At 38.3% G+C, this 14,368-nt stretch overlaps 1 protein-coding gene across 1 annotated transcript; it reads left to right on the top strand.

Moving 5' to 3' along the window:
• The first annotated feature begins 3,323 nt into the window (after positions 1-3,323).
• LOC134368168 (melanoma antigen preferentially expressed in tumors-like) lies at positions 3,324-5,996 on the top strand. Its single transcript, XM_063084713.1, has 3 exons — positions 3,324-3,613; positions 4,075-4,674; positions 5,483-5,996. The coding sequence occupies exons 1-3, from the start codon at positions 3,324-3,326 to the stop codon at positions 5,994-5,996; spliced, it is 1,404 nt and encodes a 467-aa protein (XP_062940783.1).
• The last annotated feature ends 8,372 nt before the right edge of the window (positions 5,997-14,368 follow it).

The raw sequence follows: 14,368 nt of genomic DNA, 5'->3' as shown, positions 1-14,368 counted from the left end.
ATTGTCTGTTCATGTCTTTTCCTCATTTTTCGATCCAGTTTTTGGTCATTTTGTCGTTCAATATTTAAGAATTCTATATATGTATTTGGAATATTATCCATTTGTCTGAGGTATATGCTGCAAATACTTTATCCCAGTTTGCCAGTTGTGTTTTGATTTATTTATGATGTATTTTTTGCAACACTTTCTTTCGTTTTTATGTGGTCTAACTGGTTATTCATTTCTTTCATTGCCTCTGGAATTTGAATCATAGTTAGATGCCTTTCCCTACACCAAGGTTAAAGAAGAGCTCTGCCAGATTTTTTTCAAGAACTTGTATCGTTTCATTTTTTATGTTCAGATCCCTAATACGTGTGCAGTCTATTTTTGTGTATGGTGTATTGTATCAGTCCACTTTTATTTTTCCTAATGCCTCAATTGCTCCAACACTATTTAGTCAATGACCATCTTTGCCCTCATGATTTTACATGCCACCTTTATCATATGCTAATTTCCATATGTATTTGTACTTGGGTTGTATTTTTTGGTTTTCTCGCCTATTATTCCACTGAGCTATCTGTAATTTAAGGAAGTTTTCTCTGCCATCACATGCGGAATCAAAATCCCAGGTCTTCTTTACAATGTGAGCAAACTTTTCCTGTAAAGAGCCATATAGCAAATATTTTAAGTTTGTGGACCATAGTGTCTCTGTCATAACTACTCAACTTTGTCATTGCAGCACAGAAACATCTATAGATAAGATATAAATGAATGAGCATGGCTGTGTTCCAGTAAAACTTTATTTACAAAACCAACAACTGGACTGTATTTGACCCAATGGGCCACAGCTTACAGACCCCTGCTCTAGTGGATTCCTCAGATAGGGTTGAGGGGTGCAGAATCTCCTAAGTTCCTGTCTGTTGAAAACTGTTTTTCTATAAGCTGTGATATTTGAAGGGTCAGCCCTGCTGGATGTAAAATCTTTACTTCAGACTTTTTTAAAAAAAATTTATCATTACACAATGTAAACATTTTTTTTTTTTGTGGCCCTTTACCAATTCCTCCTTAACCTCTCCTCCCCCTCCCCCTTTCCCACCGCTGGTGTCCTCAGTTCTGTCCTCTCGTTTTGAGAGTTCAAGGAATTTTTGTGATTGTTGCATCATTCTTCTTTCCTTCCTTTTTTCAGCTGCCGCTTATCAGTGAGGACATGTGGTATTTCTCTTTCTGTAAGTCTGGCTTATTCCACTGAACATGATTTTCTCTAAGTTCATCTATGTTGCTGTGAATGGCACAATCTCACTCCTTTTTATGGCAGAGTTGTATTCCATTGTGTCTATATACCACATTTTCCTTACCCCGTCATCTGTCAGTAGACATTTAGTTTGCTTCTGACTCTTAGCTATTGTAAATAGAGCTGCGATAAACATGGGAGTGCAGGTATGCCTTCGACATGATGATTTCCATTCCTTTGGGTGTACACCCAACAGTGGGATTGCAGGATCATATGGCAGCTCTATCTGTAGTTGTGTGAGGAACCTCCATACTGTTTTCCGTAAGGGCTGCACTAACTTATAGTCCCACCAACAGTGTAGGAGGGCCCTTCTTTCTCCACATCCTCTCCACTAATTGTTATTCTCTGTCTTTCTGATTCTGGCCAGTCTAACTGGTGTGAGGTGATATCTCAGTGTGGTTTTGATTTGCATTTCCCTGCTGCTTACTGATGTTGAGCATTCGCTTTTTCATCCGTAGGTTGGCCATTTGTGTATCTTCCTTTGAGAAATGCCTATCCAGCTCCTTTGCCCATTTTTTAGTTGGATTTGTTTGTTTGTTTGTTTGTTTGTTTGTTTTTACTGTTGTTTGCGTTCCTTGTATATTCTAGATATTAATCCCTTGTGGGATTCATAGTTTGTGAATATTTTCTCCCATTCTGTCGGTTGTCTTTTCACTCTGTTAATTGTTTCTTTGGCTGTGCAGAAGCTTTTTAGTCCATTTCTATTTTTATATTTTTATAAATATTCTGATCCGAGGTAGGTCTCATATCCTCAAATGCTTGTTTGAATATGATTAATTCTGTTTGAACTGTTCACTTAGTTTCTTTCGCTTTATGGTTGTTTGCTTTGTGAGAAGTTTTGTTTCCTCATCTTTTTTTAAGAATGTTTTTGTATGGAATTTTTTTCTTCCTTTTGTGTATTTGTATGATATTGGTTTGTTTTACAAAAATCCTACTTTAACGATGCCATTTTTGGTCGGGATAGCAAAGTCCAGGCCTTTGAGCCTTTTTCTTTGCTTGTCTTGGTGGCAGAGGGAGAAGTTTTGAGTGCTCTGATTCTGTGGTTCTCTCATGTCCTGCAAGAGCATTTTTCTTTTCCATTTTTGTTTTTCCCCCTTTTGTTTCTTTTCCCCACCATTACTAAATGCCAAAGGATGCTTCACCCTTCCTCTTTGCCTTTTCTCTTCTTCTTCCATTTTTTTTTTTTTTTTTTTTTTTTTTTTTTTTGTGGTGGGCTGATATGGGGATCCAAACCCTTGACTTTGGTGTTATAACACTGTGAAGCTATTTTTAAGTCTTGTAAGTCTTCCCTACCTCTTCAAATGGCACATATTTTGAAGTCTCTTCTCTATAGACCCTGCTCTTATCTTCCAGGATATCTTTTTGGTATTTTCAGACTTATCATGGGCCTAGTCATTCTGGCCGTACTTTTAGATCAACTTTAAGCTTGCCATCTTTCTTCCTCAGTATCTCTTGCAGCTCTTCTTGGTCTGTCTTTGCTTGCCACTAAGCCCACTGATGAGCGTGTGACAGATCATGTGCTGGAATATCGTGCTTTTTCTCGTTTTACTCACAATTATTTTGAAGTTTTGTCATCTGTTTCTAAGTGATGATGAGTATGTGCTTTTGGACAGATTTACATTTGTTTTTTCTTGGTGATTTGCATCATTTTGGAAGGAAGTATTGAGAGGCAGGTAGATAGATGGTCAATATTGTCTTCTGCTCACTTACCCCTGATTTCTACTGACATTTTATCTTATGCCAATATGTATATGTATGAAGGCACACACAAACGTAAACACTTACACACACACTCGAGTCTATTCCTATTCTATGTCTACAGTGGAGGTCTCCTGAGGTGGCTGCCTGATTCACCATCTACAAGGGTACTTCAAAAAGTTCATGGAAAAACAGAATTAAAAGATAATACGGATCTTTTCATGAACTGTCTGAAATACCCAAGTATTTATTCAATAAATATTTTCTCCACTGCTAAGCTTGGTGGCAGATAAGGGACTGTGGATGTCTTCTCAGGATTTGTAAATATTCTTCACTCTGAAGCAGGTTCATAAAGATGGACAAAAACGCCCCAGCCACACTACTAGACCTTGCTGTACGAAGTCTGCTGAGTAATGAACGTGTAGCTATCCATGCCCTTGAAGAGCTCCCAAGAGTCATGTTCGCTCCGTTTTTCACTGCCGCCTTCTTGGGTGGTCATAAGAAGGTACTGAGGGAAATGGTGAGGATTTGGCCCTATCCCTGTCTCCACGTCGGGACATTGAGAGTACGGGAGTCACAATATGACAATTTCGAAGCTATGATTGACGGTCTACAGATCCTTCCTGCCCAGAACTCTTCTTCTTGGTAAGACTATGTATAATAGAGACATAGTGAGTCAGCAGGAGGGTATGGGACGGGCGTAGGAGACGGCCTAACAGTCTTTCAAAGGTAGTTAATGGTGAATGCTGAGGATCTCTGTGAGGCTGTTGGTGGAACATTTGGGGTCACCTTAAGGACTCTAATGTCTTACAGAGTTGATTATGGAACAGAAGGGATTGAGGATACTATTAATAGATTTGCCTCCTGGGTATGATTACATGGAAAAAGGACATGGGCATTGAGACTGGGATCATCAGAAGAGAAGAAAAGATGGGGAAAAGAAAGAAAGGCGCTAAATTTTTATGGAAAAGGCTTTGTTGGTAAATGGTGTATGGACTGAAGACCAGGGATAAAGGGATTTTGTTTCAGCTTCCCATCATTGATCCTGCTGGGTTGTATTAAAATCAGCTACCTCTCAGATATTCTGTCTTCTCCTCTACTTACAGGGCGCCAAAACTGAGGATTCTAGATTTAAGTCAGAATCCAGGCTGCAGGACCACATGCTCTGAGATCAGGACCACATTCCCTTTCTGTTTTCGTTCATGTGTTCACTCTCAGCACTCTATCGTGAAAACAGAAGAAGCCCCACAAAGAGTTAGGTGCCCCGGAACTGTAAATTCAGAGTCTGAGCCTCAGTCATCCAGGGAACCTGTGGAATTATTAGTGAACATTTCCCTAGACGGTACCTGGAGAACAGGGCGATTTCTTTCTTTACTTCGAAATAAAGTAGAGCAGAGCTTTGGGTCCTTGCACCTCTGCTGCAGAGTTTTGCAATTTGATGGAAGGCTTGCCCACGAACACATCCTGCAGCTTCTGGATATGGGATGCATTGGTCACCTGAAAGTGGATGACATTTATCTGAGTCAAGTCACCACCCTTTTGGCTCAGATGACCCACCTCCACAGCCTTAGTATGTCTCACATCCGTTTTACATCTTGTGTGAGGAGAAGCTTTGGGACTTTTCTCACCCATCTTGGGCAGATGAACACCCTTCAGCAGATCCGTTTGCATTCCTGCCGCACGCATCCGCTTCAGGAACTGCTCAGGTGAGGAGCTGGGGAAAGACCTGGGTTCCCTGAACCACCCCGTTGTTAAGACAGGAGAGCAACCATTCTTGGATATTCCTAATCTCCTTGTAACCCATTCCTCCTTCCACCTCAATATGGGCACTGCTGGGTGTATGAAACTGGCCAGGCTAGAGAAACTAGAAAAGTAAGCTGTGATCATTCATTCATTCAGTCAGTCAGTCGACCATGTGCAGACACCATGATAAGTCTGTAGATACATTGGTGAAAAAGACCCAGTCCTTCTCCCCTTGGAGTTTACAGCCTTTTAGGGAGGAAGGGGAGACGTTCAGATGGAGAAATGTTTTATGCTGTGGCACTGATGCACCTCATCATGGTCTGGCTAGAACAGTTAATACTGCCAGATCATTTTGCTCCTGTATTTTACCCAAGCGTTAGGCCCTGAGTAGAGTGCTTGTCATTTGGGTTTTGGTCAAAGGGAATCCTTAGTTGACTGCTTTCCCAGTTCCCTCCCCACCAAATAAGTAAACTAAATCCACCACTGATTTCATTGTAAGTACTAAGTGCATTAAATTTTTTTCCACTTAATCTTTCCCACAACTCTACATAATAGTTGCTATTGTGCATGTTTTAAAGATTTAAGAAACTGTATCTGAGAGTGGAAAAGTAATTTTCTTAGAGTCTGATTCCAAAGCCCACATTGTTAACTGCTGTTGCAACATATGTGCAAATTAGTTTATTCTAGAGCCATAGATACCTCTAACTCAGGACTCCTTGTCCTGGTCCAATCCTCATTGTGCAGAAATAACTTTCTTTTTTCTGTCTACAGATACCTGCCACCTCAGTTGGATGCATTGTATCTCTCTTTCTGTGGACTTTCTAACAGAGGCATCACTGTCCTGTCCCAGAGCCCTGCAGCCACCCATCTAAGATTGCTGAGTCTCAGCAACGTCGAGATATCCCGGGAACTTTCTGAGTCCTTCCAGACTCTGCTGGCAAGTGTCTCAGGCACCCTGGAGTATCTACAGATAACTAGTTGCCTGATAACTGATTCTACTCTCACTGCTGTCATTCCGGCCCTGAACCGCTGTTCCCACCTCTGTGTCTTTAGCTTCGCCTCCAACCCCATTACAATGCGTGTGCTCACCAGTCTTCTGCGGCACTTAACAAACCTGACGGAGCTGAAGCGTGTAATTTATCCTGTCCCTGTCCATTGCTATGAACAATTGCATAATCCTCGCAGTTTGAACCGACAGAAGCTTTCTGAAGTGCAGGCCCAATTGAAGGCGATGCTGCAGGTGGTAAAGCGGAATGACATGCGCTGGACCAGTTCTCCTGAGTGATTTTCATGGTACAAGGACTTGATTTAACACTGACGTGTGGCCATTAAAGCACGTAGTGTTCTCACCTGATGCCCAAGTTTTAGAGACACATATGTAAAATTTTATAGTTCCAGGAACCTCGCGTTAGGAAGATTCCATGTGTAACTGACCTCTATAAAAATAAAGAACTCTAAAGAAAACAGAGGGCTTTGAGAGGTCCTATGGGTCTCTTACCCATTGTCCTCCAAATCCTCCTCCTTACTCCTGACCACAGTGTTGGGTATGTGACCTTGGCTGACCTAGTCATGGTATACCATTTCCCTGTCCAGACTAATTGGTTCACTTACGGGTACTTGACACAAGTCAAAAGAGTTGAAACCTTTTCTTGATGATATTTTGGAATAGTTGGTGGTTATTGAAGCCAATAATTTTACCCTCCAAGGTCCTTTAAACTTCTCATATTTATGACGGCCGTAGGCTGCTTATGAGAAACTATTTGCATCGAAAAGGAAAAAAACCAAACCAAAACAAACAAACCAAACCTATGTCCACTACCTACTGGTGTCTTTATCAGTCCGTTGCTACCTCCTTTCTTAGGTCTTAGAAACCTGTGGCTCAGTCGTTCCTTATATCACACCCATTCACCAAGGATCTCTTATTAGTTCAGTACTGTTCCAGGTGCTAAGAATAAAAAGGCAAATAAGACAAAGCCCCTACTTCCAGCCACTCAGAATACAGCTGTTCCTATGATTTGTCTGTTCCCCTACTCTTTCTTAGGGCGTTTGGGAAAGTTATTTAAACCCCCTGTACCCCAGGTTTTTTTTTTTTTTCACACACTCTGTTCAATCCACGCTGGCCTCTTTATGCTGTTGGATAGCTCCTCAACACTCAGGTCATGGCTTTAATGTTACCTCCTCGGAGAGGTTTTCTCTTACTTCCCTTTACTTATTGTACTTCCCTCGCTTCCTTTGCTTCCCTTACTTTACCATGTTGTAGCTCTCTCTCAATGTACCATGTATGTTCCCTTCATGGTACCCATCGTTCCATATGCATTTGCTCCCTCTGCTCTTACAGCAATAATTTGTGCATATCGTTTACCCGTTGAAGTGAAAGCACTGCACTTCAAAGACTTAGTAAGAGAATAGAATGTTAAAATAACTAATTAAATATCTGTTTGTATGATGACACATTAAAATGGTAAAACATTGCATTTCAACGACTTAGTAAGAAAAAAATGTAATAGTAATTAATAACTTTTTCTAATCGTTTACATGCTGAAATGCCAACAGACTGAATGTCAATGAGTCAGTAACAAAAATGAATGAAAAGTTACTAATTAAAAATTAATGTACAGCGTTCCCTGTTGAAATGAAATCAGACCACAATTTAAAGACTTAGTAAGAAACAAGTTGCAAAGTAGTTAATGTGTTTATACTGTTTCCATGTTAAAATGATAACATACTGCTTTTCAGACTCAGTTAAAAAAATAATTAAAATTAAATAAATTTTGTTCTTGTTGGTTACATGTTGGAATAACATACTGTATTACAAAGACTTAGAGAAAAGAATGTAAAAAATAATAATTAATAAAAATAGTTAATAACGTTTTTATTGCTTCCATTGTGTAATGACAACATACTGCATTTCCAACTTAGAAAGTAAAACATGTTAAAATAACCAAAACAAAATTTGTATGTGTTTTTTTCTTGGTGGAATAACAGATGTGGTTTTAGTTTGCATTTCCCTGATGACAAGTGATGTTGGGCATTTTTTCATGTATCTGTTGGCCATTTGTGGGTCTTCCTTTGAAAAATGCCTATTCAGCTCCTTTGCCCATTTTTTAATTGGGTTACTTGTTTTTCCGTTGCAAAGTTGTTTGAGTTCGTTGTGTATTCTGGATATTGATCCTTTGTCCAATGTTTATTTTGCAAATGTTTTCTCCCACTATGTTGGTTGTCTTTAACTCTGTTAATTGTTTCTTTTGCTGTTCAGAGCCTTTTTAGTTTGATATAATCCCACTTGTTTATTTTTCCTTTGGTAGCCCATGCTTTGGGGGTTGTATTCACGACATCAGTGCCCAGTCCCACTTCCTGGAGTGCTTCTCCTATGTTTTCTTTAAGTAGTCTTATTGTTTCAGGGTGTATATTTAATTCTTTAATCCATTTTGAGTTGATATTGGTATATGATGAGAGATATGGGTCTAGTTTCGTTCTCCTGCATATGGATATCCAGTTATCCCAGCACCATTTGCTGAAGAGGCAGTCTCTTCCCGAATGTATAGGCTTGGTGTCTTTGTCAAAGATCAGATGGCTGTAGGTGGGTGGGTTGATTTCCGGATTCTCTATTCTATTCCATTGATCACTCTGTCTGTTTTTATGCCAGTCCCATGCTGTTTTGGTTATTATAGCTTTGTATTATTGCTTGAAGTCAGGTAGTGTTATGACTCCAGCTTTATTTATATATTTCTTTCTTTCTTTCTTTCTTTCTTTCTTTCTTTCTTTCTTTCTTTCTTTCTTTCTTTCTTTCTTTCTTTCTTTCTTTCTTTCCTTCCTTCCCTCCCTCCCTCCTTCCTTCCTTCCTTCCTTCCTTCCTTCCTTCCTTCCTTCCTTCCTTCCTTCCTTCCTTCCTTGTTTCTTTCTTTTTGCTCAGAATTGCTTTGACTATGAATGGTCTTTTGTTATTCCATATAAATGGCTAGATAGCTTTTTCCTTTTCTGAGAAAAATGTAATTGGAATTTTCGTGGGGATTGCATTGAATTTGTATAGCACTTTGGGTAGTATGGACATTTTCACAATGTTGATTCTTCCAATCCAAGTGCATGGGATATCTTTCCATCTTCTTGTGTCCTCTTTAATTTCTCTCAACAGTGGTTTGTAATTCTCAGTATAGAGCTTTTTCACATCCTTGGTTAACTCTATTCCTAAGTATTTTATTTTGGGGGTGGCTATCGTAAATGGGCAAGCTTTCTTGATTTCTCTTTCTGCATGTTCACTACTGGAGAATAGAAATGCTACCGATTTTTCTGTGTTGATTTTGTATCCTGCAACTTTGCTGAAATCATTTATCAACTCCAAGAGTTTTTTTGTAGAGGCTTTAGGCTGTTTCATGTCATCTGCAAACAGGGACAGTTTGACTTCATCTTTTCCAATCTGGATGCCCTTTATTTCCTTCTCTTCTCTGATTGATCTGGCTAGTACTTCCAACACTATGTTCAATAGGAGAGGTGAGAGTGGGCATCCTTGTCTAGTTCCTGTTCTTAAGGGAAAGCTTTTCCCCATTCAGAATGATATTGGCAGTGGGTTTATCATAAATGGCTTTAATTATGTTGAGATACTTTCCGTCTCTACCTAAATTGTAGAGAGTCTTTATCACGAACGAGTGTTGAATTTTGTCAAATGCTTTTTCAGCATCAATAGAGATGATCATATGGTCCTCGTGTTTGATTTGGTTGATGTGGTGTATCACATTTATTGCTTTGCATATGTTGAACCAACCTTGCATCCCTGGGACGAATCCCACTTGATCACGTTGTATAATTTTGCGTATGTGCTGCTGTACTCTGTTAGCTAGTATTTTATGGAGGATTTTTGCATCTATATTCATCAAGGATATTGGCCTGCAGTTTTCTTTTCTTATTATATCTTTGTCTGGTTTTGGTATCAGGGTGATGTTTGCTTCATAGAATGTGTTTGGGAGAATTGCCTCTGTTTCAACCTTTTGGAATAGTTTGTAGAGAACTGGTGTCAATTGCTCTTTGAATATTTGGTAGAATTCTGCAGTGAACCCATCTGGTCCTGGGCTTTTCTTTGTTGGGAGCCTTCTGATAACAGCTTCAATCTCTTTTAGTGTTATTGGTCTGTTCAGATTTTCTACATCATCATGGCTCAGTTTTGGCAGTTTGCGTGGGTCCCGAAATTTAGCCATTTCCTCCAGATTTTCAAATTTGTTGGCATATAGTGGTTTATAGTAGTCAATAATGATTTCTTGTATTTCTGCAGTATCAGTTGTAATACCACCTTTTTCATTTCTAATTTTTGTTATTTGGGGCTTCTGTCATCTCCTTTTAGTTAGCCATACTAGTGGTTTGTCAATTTTCTTTATCTTTTCAAAAAACCAACTTTTTGTTTCATGGATCTTTTGTATCATTTTTCAGATTTCTATTTCATTTAGTTCTCCTCTGATCTTAATGATTTCTGTCCATCTGCTAAATCTGGGTTTGGATGGTTCTTGTTTTTCTAGTTCTTTAAGTTGAAGTATTAGACTGTTTACTTGCCATCTTTCCATTCTTCTGAAGTAAGCATTTAATGTGAGAAATTTCCCAGTTAGTACTGCTTTTGCAGTATCCCACAGGTTTTGGTATGATGTATCATTGTTTTGATTAGTTTCAATAAATTTTTGATTTCCTGTTTGATTTCTTCTTGGACCCATATGTCATTAAGTAGAATGCTCTTTAATTTCCATGTGTTTGTATTGTTTCCAGAATTTCGTTTGTTATTGATTTCTAGTTTTAAGCCATTGTGATCTGAAAAAATACATGGGATAATTCCAATTTTTTTGAATTTGCTGAGACTTGATTTGTGACCTAACATGTGATCTATCCTGGAGAATGATCCATGTGCTGATGAGAAGAATGAATATTCTGAGGTTTCTGGATGGAATGTTCTGTAGATATCTGCCAAGTCCAATTGGTCTTGAGTGTTGTTTAGATCTTGTGTTTCTCTGCTGATTCTTTGCCTAGATGATCTGCCCAATATTGATAGTAGGGTGCTCAGGTCCCCTGCTGTTATGGTATTATTGTCTATCTCCTTCTTTAGGCCAATTAGAGTTTGCTTTATAAATCTGGCTGCTCCAACATTGGGTGCATATATATTTATGATTGTTATGTCTTCTTGATGGATGAGTCCTTTTATCCTTATGTAGTGGCCCTCTTTACCTCTTTTTATGGTTTTTAGTTTAAAGTCTATTTTATCAGATATAAGAATAGCTACTCTGGCTCATTTTTCATTTCTATTTGCATGGTATATCTTTTTCCATCCTTTCACTCTCAGTCTATGTGTGTCTTTATGGGTGAGGTGAGTCTCTTGAAGGCAGCAAACAGTTGGGTCCATACTTTTACTCCAGTCAGTCAGTCTCTGTCTTTTGAGTGAGGAATTTAATCCTTTTACATTAAGAGTTGTTATTGAAAAGTGTTGATTTACTCCTAGCATTTTATTGATTTTTATTTGGATGTCTTAAGTGTCTTTTGTTCATTTCTTTCTGATTTAATGTTTGTCTTCTGTTTTTGTTGGTTTCCTGGGTTGTAGATAAACTTTTTTTTTCCTCATTGTTAGCATTTTTATTTAACTAGTGGGTTTTGAATTTTCTTGAGTTTTTATGGCAGTGGCAGTTATTATTCAGGTACCAAAAAAGAAAGACAGTGTCTTTTGCAAAGTAGAAGTTTTCAATTTTAATGAAGTCCAAGTTATTAAAGACTTCTTTCATAGATTGTGCCTTCGGCGTTATATATAAAAACCCCAAATCATCTGGGTTTTCTCCTATGTTCTGTAACTTGCCTTTTGCTGGGTCTGTGATCCAGTTTGAGCTATTATTTACAAAGACTTAACGGGTCTGTGTCTAGATTCAGGTTGTTGCATTTGGGTGTGCAGTTGTTTCAGCACCATTTGTTTTAGAGACTATCTTTTCTCCATTGCATTGCCTTTGTCCCTTTTTCAAAGTTCAGTTGACTATATTTGTGTGGATCTGTTTCTGGCCTCTCAATTATATTCCAATGCTTGATCTGCTTATTCTTTCACCGGTACCACAGTGTCTGGAACACCGTTGCTTTAAAGTGAGTCTTGACATTGGGTAGTGTCAGTCATTTGACTTTCTTCTTCCTCTTCAGTATGGTATTGGGTATTCTGGGTCTTTGCTTCTCCATGTAAGCTCCATGTAAGCATTAGAATCCATTTGATCATATTCACAAAATAACTTGCTTTGATGGTGATGAATCTATAGATCCAGTTGGGAAGAACTGATATCCTGACAACATCTTGAGTTTCTACCCACAAACACAGAATATGTCATTTATTCAGTTCTTTGACTTCTTTCTTTGGAGTTTTGTAGATTTCCTCTTACAGATCTTATGGGTGTGCATGTGTGCGTGTGCGTGTGCGTGTGTGTCTGTGTGTGTGTGTGTGTGTGTGTGTGTGAGAGTGTCAGTATAAGTGTGTGTATCTAGGTGACCCCTAAGTCTTTTGCATTGTGGGGTGCTAATGTAAATTATATTGTGTTTTTAATTTCAAATTCCAATTGTTCGTTTCTGGTATGAAGGAGAACGATTAACTTCTTTATATTAACCTTGTAACCTGCAACCTTGATTTAATTGCTTATTAGTTCCACGAGCATTTTTTAAATATGTTTATTTATTCCTTCTGATTTTCTACACAGACAAACATGTCATCTCTGAGCAAAGACAGTTTTATTTTTTCCCTCCCAATCCGTATACTTTTTATGTCCCTTTCTTGTGATATTGTGTTAGCCAGGATATCTAGTATGATGATGAAAAAAATTGGCGAGCAGGAACATCTTTGTTTTGTTCCTCATCTTAGCAGGAAAGCTTCCAGTTTTTAACCATTAGGTATGATGTTAGCTGTAGGGGTTTTGTACATGTACCCCTCTATTCCAAGTTTGTTTTTTGTTTTTTTGGTTTTTTATTTTAAATCAACTTTATTGAGTCATAATCTATACATAAAATGTGTCCATTGTAAAACTGTAATTTGAGGAGTTTTGTTTTGTTTTGTGTTTTTACCCCACCCAATTATCCCCCAACTTTCCTCCCCATCTCCCCCCCCACCCCCACTCCACTTTGTGGCCTTAGGAATGTTCCCTCCGTCTATAAGACCAGCACACTATTGTGGTCTTTCTTTCCTTCTTTCCTTCTCTCTTAGCTCCCACATATGAGTGAACACATGTGGTATGTGTTCATATCCCTATGTGCTTTGCTTATTTCAGTCAAAATAAGTTACTCCAGGTTCATCCATGTTGTTGCTATTGGGAGTGTTTCATTCTTTTTTACGTCAGGGTAGTATTCCACAGTGTATATATACCCCAGTTTCCTGACCAGTCATCCATTGATGGACATTTCCTTTTGCTCCATATCTTGGCTGTTGCAAACAGAGGTGCTCTGAGGTTTTTCTTTCTTTTTTTTAAAGTCATGAGTGGCTGCTGGATTTTCTCTAATGTTTTTTATGCATCCATTGATATGATCGTGTGGTTTTCCTTCAACAGCCTGTTGTTGTGGTAGATTACATTAATTGATTTTCAAATGTCACATCAGCCTTGCATACCTGGAATAAATTCCACTTGGTCTGGGTGTAGAATTATTTTTACACATTGGTGGATTTGATTTGCCAGTATTTTGTTGAGGATGTTTGCATCTATGTTCACGAGAGATATTGGTATGTAGTTTTATTTTCTTTTTATGTCTTTGCCTGGTTTTGCTATTTAATGCTGGCTACATAGAATGAGTCAGGAAGGGCAGATTAAGCATCCCTAATCCAAAAAATTCAAACCCCAAATGCACCAAAACCTAAAACTTTTTGAGTGCTGACATGACACTCAAAGCAAGTGCTCACTGGAGCATTCCAGATTTTGGATTTTTGAATTAGGGATGTTCAAATTGTATGTGTTCTGCAAATATTCCAAAATATGAAAAAAGAAATCCCAAATCCAAAACACTTCTGGCCCCAAGCATTTTGGATAAAAGATACTCAATCTCTATTCCCTCTGCTTCTTCTATCGTCTGGAAGAGATTGTACAGAATTGGTATAATTTCTTCTATGTTTGGCAGAATACACAATGGAACCCATCTGGGCCTTGTGCTTTCTGCTTCAGAAGGTTATTAATTATAGATTCATTTGAAATAAATGTAGGCTTATTAAGATTGTCTATTCAAAATGGATTTTAAGTTGTGAAATAGACGGGTTTATGATCTTTTATTGTTTTGTGTTTTGTGTATTTAATTGCTTGATTGAGATATATTTACCCATTTAAATTGTACAGTTTAGTGGCTTTTAGGGTATTCACATATATGTGCAATGACCACCCTAGTCAATTTTAGAATATTTTTATTCCCTCAAAAAGAAATCTCTTACCTTTGAGCAATCGCCTCCTATACTCCCATTCCACAAGCCTTAAGCAACTACTCATCTACATCGTCTTGTTAGATTTCCCTATTTGGGACATTTTGTTGGAACAAAATCATATAATACATGATCTTTTGCGACTGGCTTCTTTCACTTAGCATGGTGTTTTCAAAGTTGATCCATGAATAATATTCAATTGTGTACATATACCACACTTGGTTTATCTGTTAGTTGATGAACGTTTGGATTATTTCCACTTTTGGCTAAAA

This window comes from Cynocephalus volans, chromosome X, assembly GCF_027409185.1.
Source record: "Cynocephalus volans isolate mCynVol1 chromosome X, mCynVol1.pri, whole genome shotgun sequence".
Classification (NCBI taxonomy): domain Eukaryota; kingdom Metazoa; phylum Chordata; class Mammalia; order Dermoptera; family Cynocephalidae; genus Cynocephalus; species Cynocephalus volans.
Note: the sequence above shows the minus strand (reverse complement) of the source record. Positions and strands in the feature narration are given on the sequence as shown.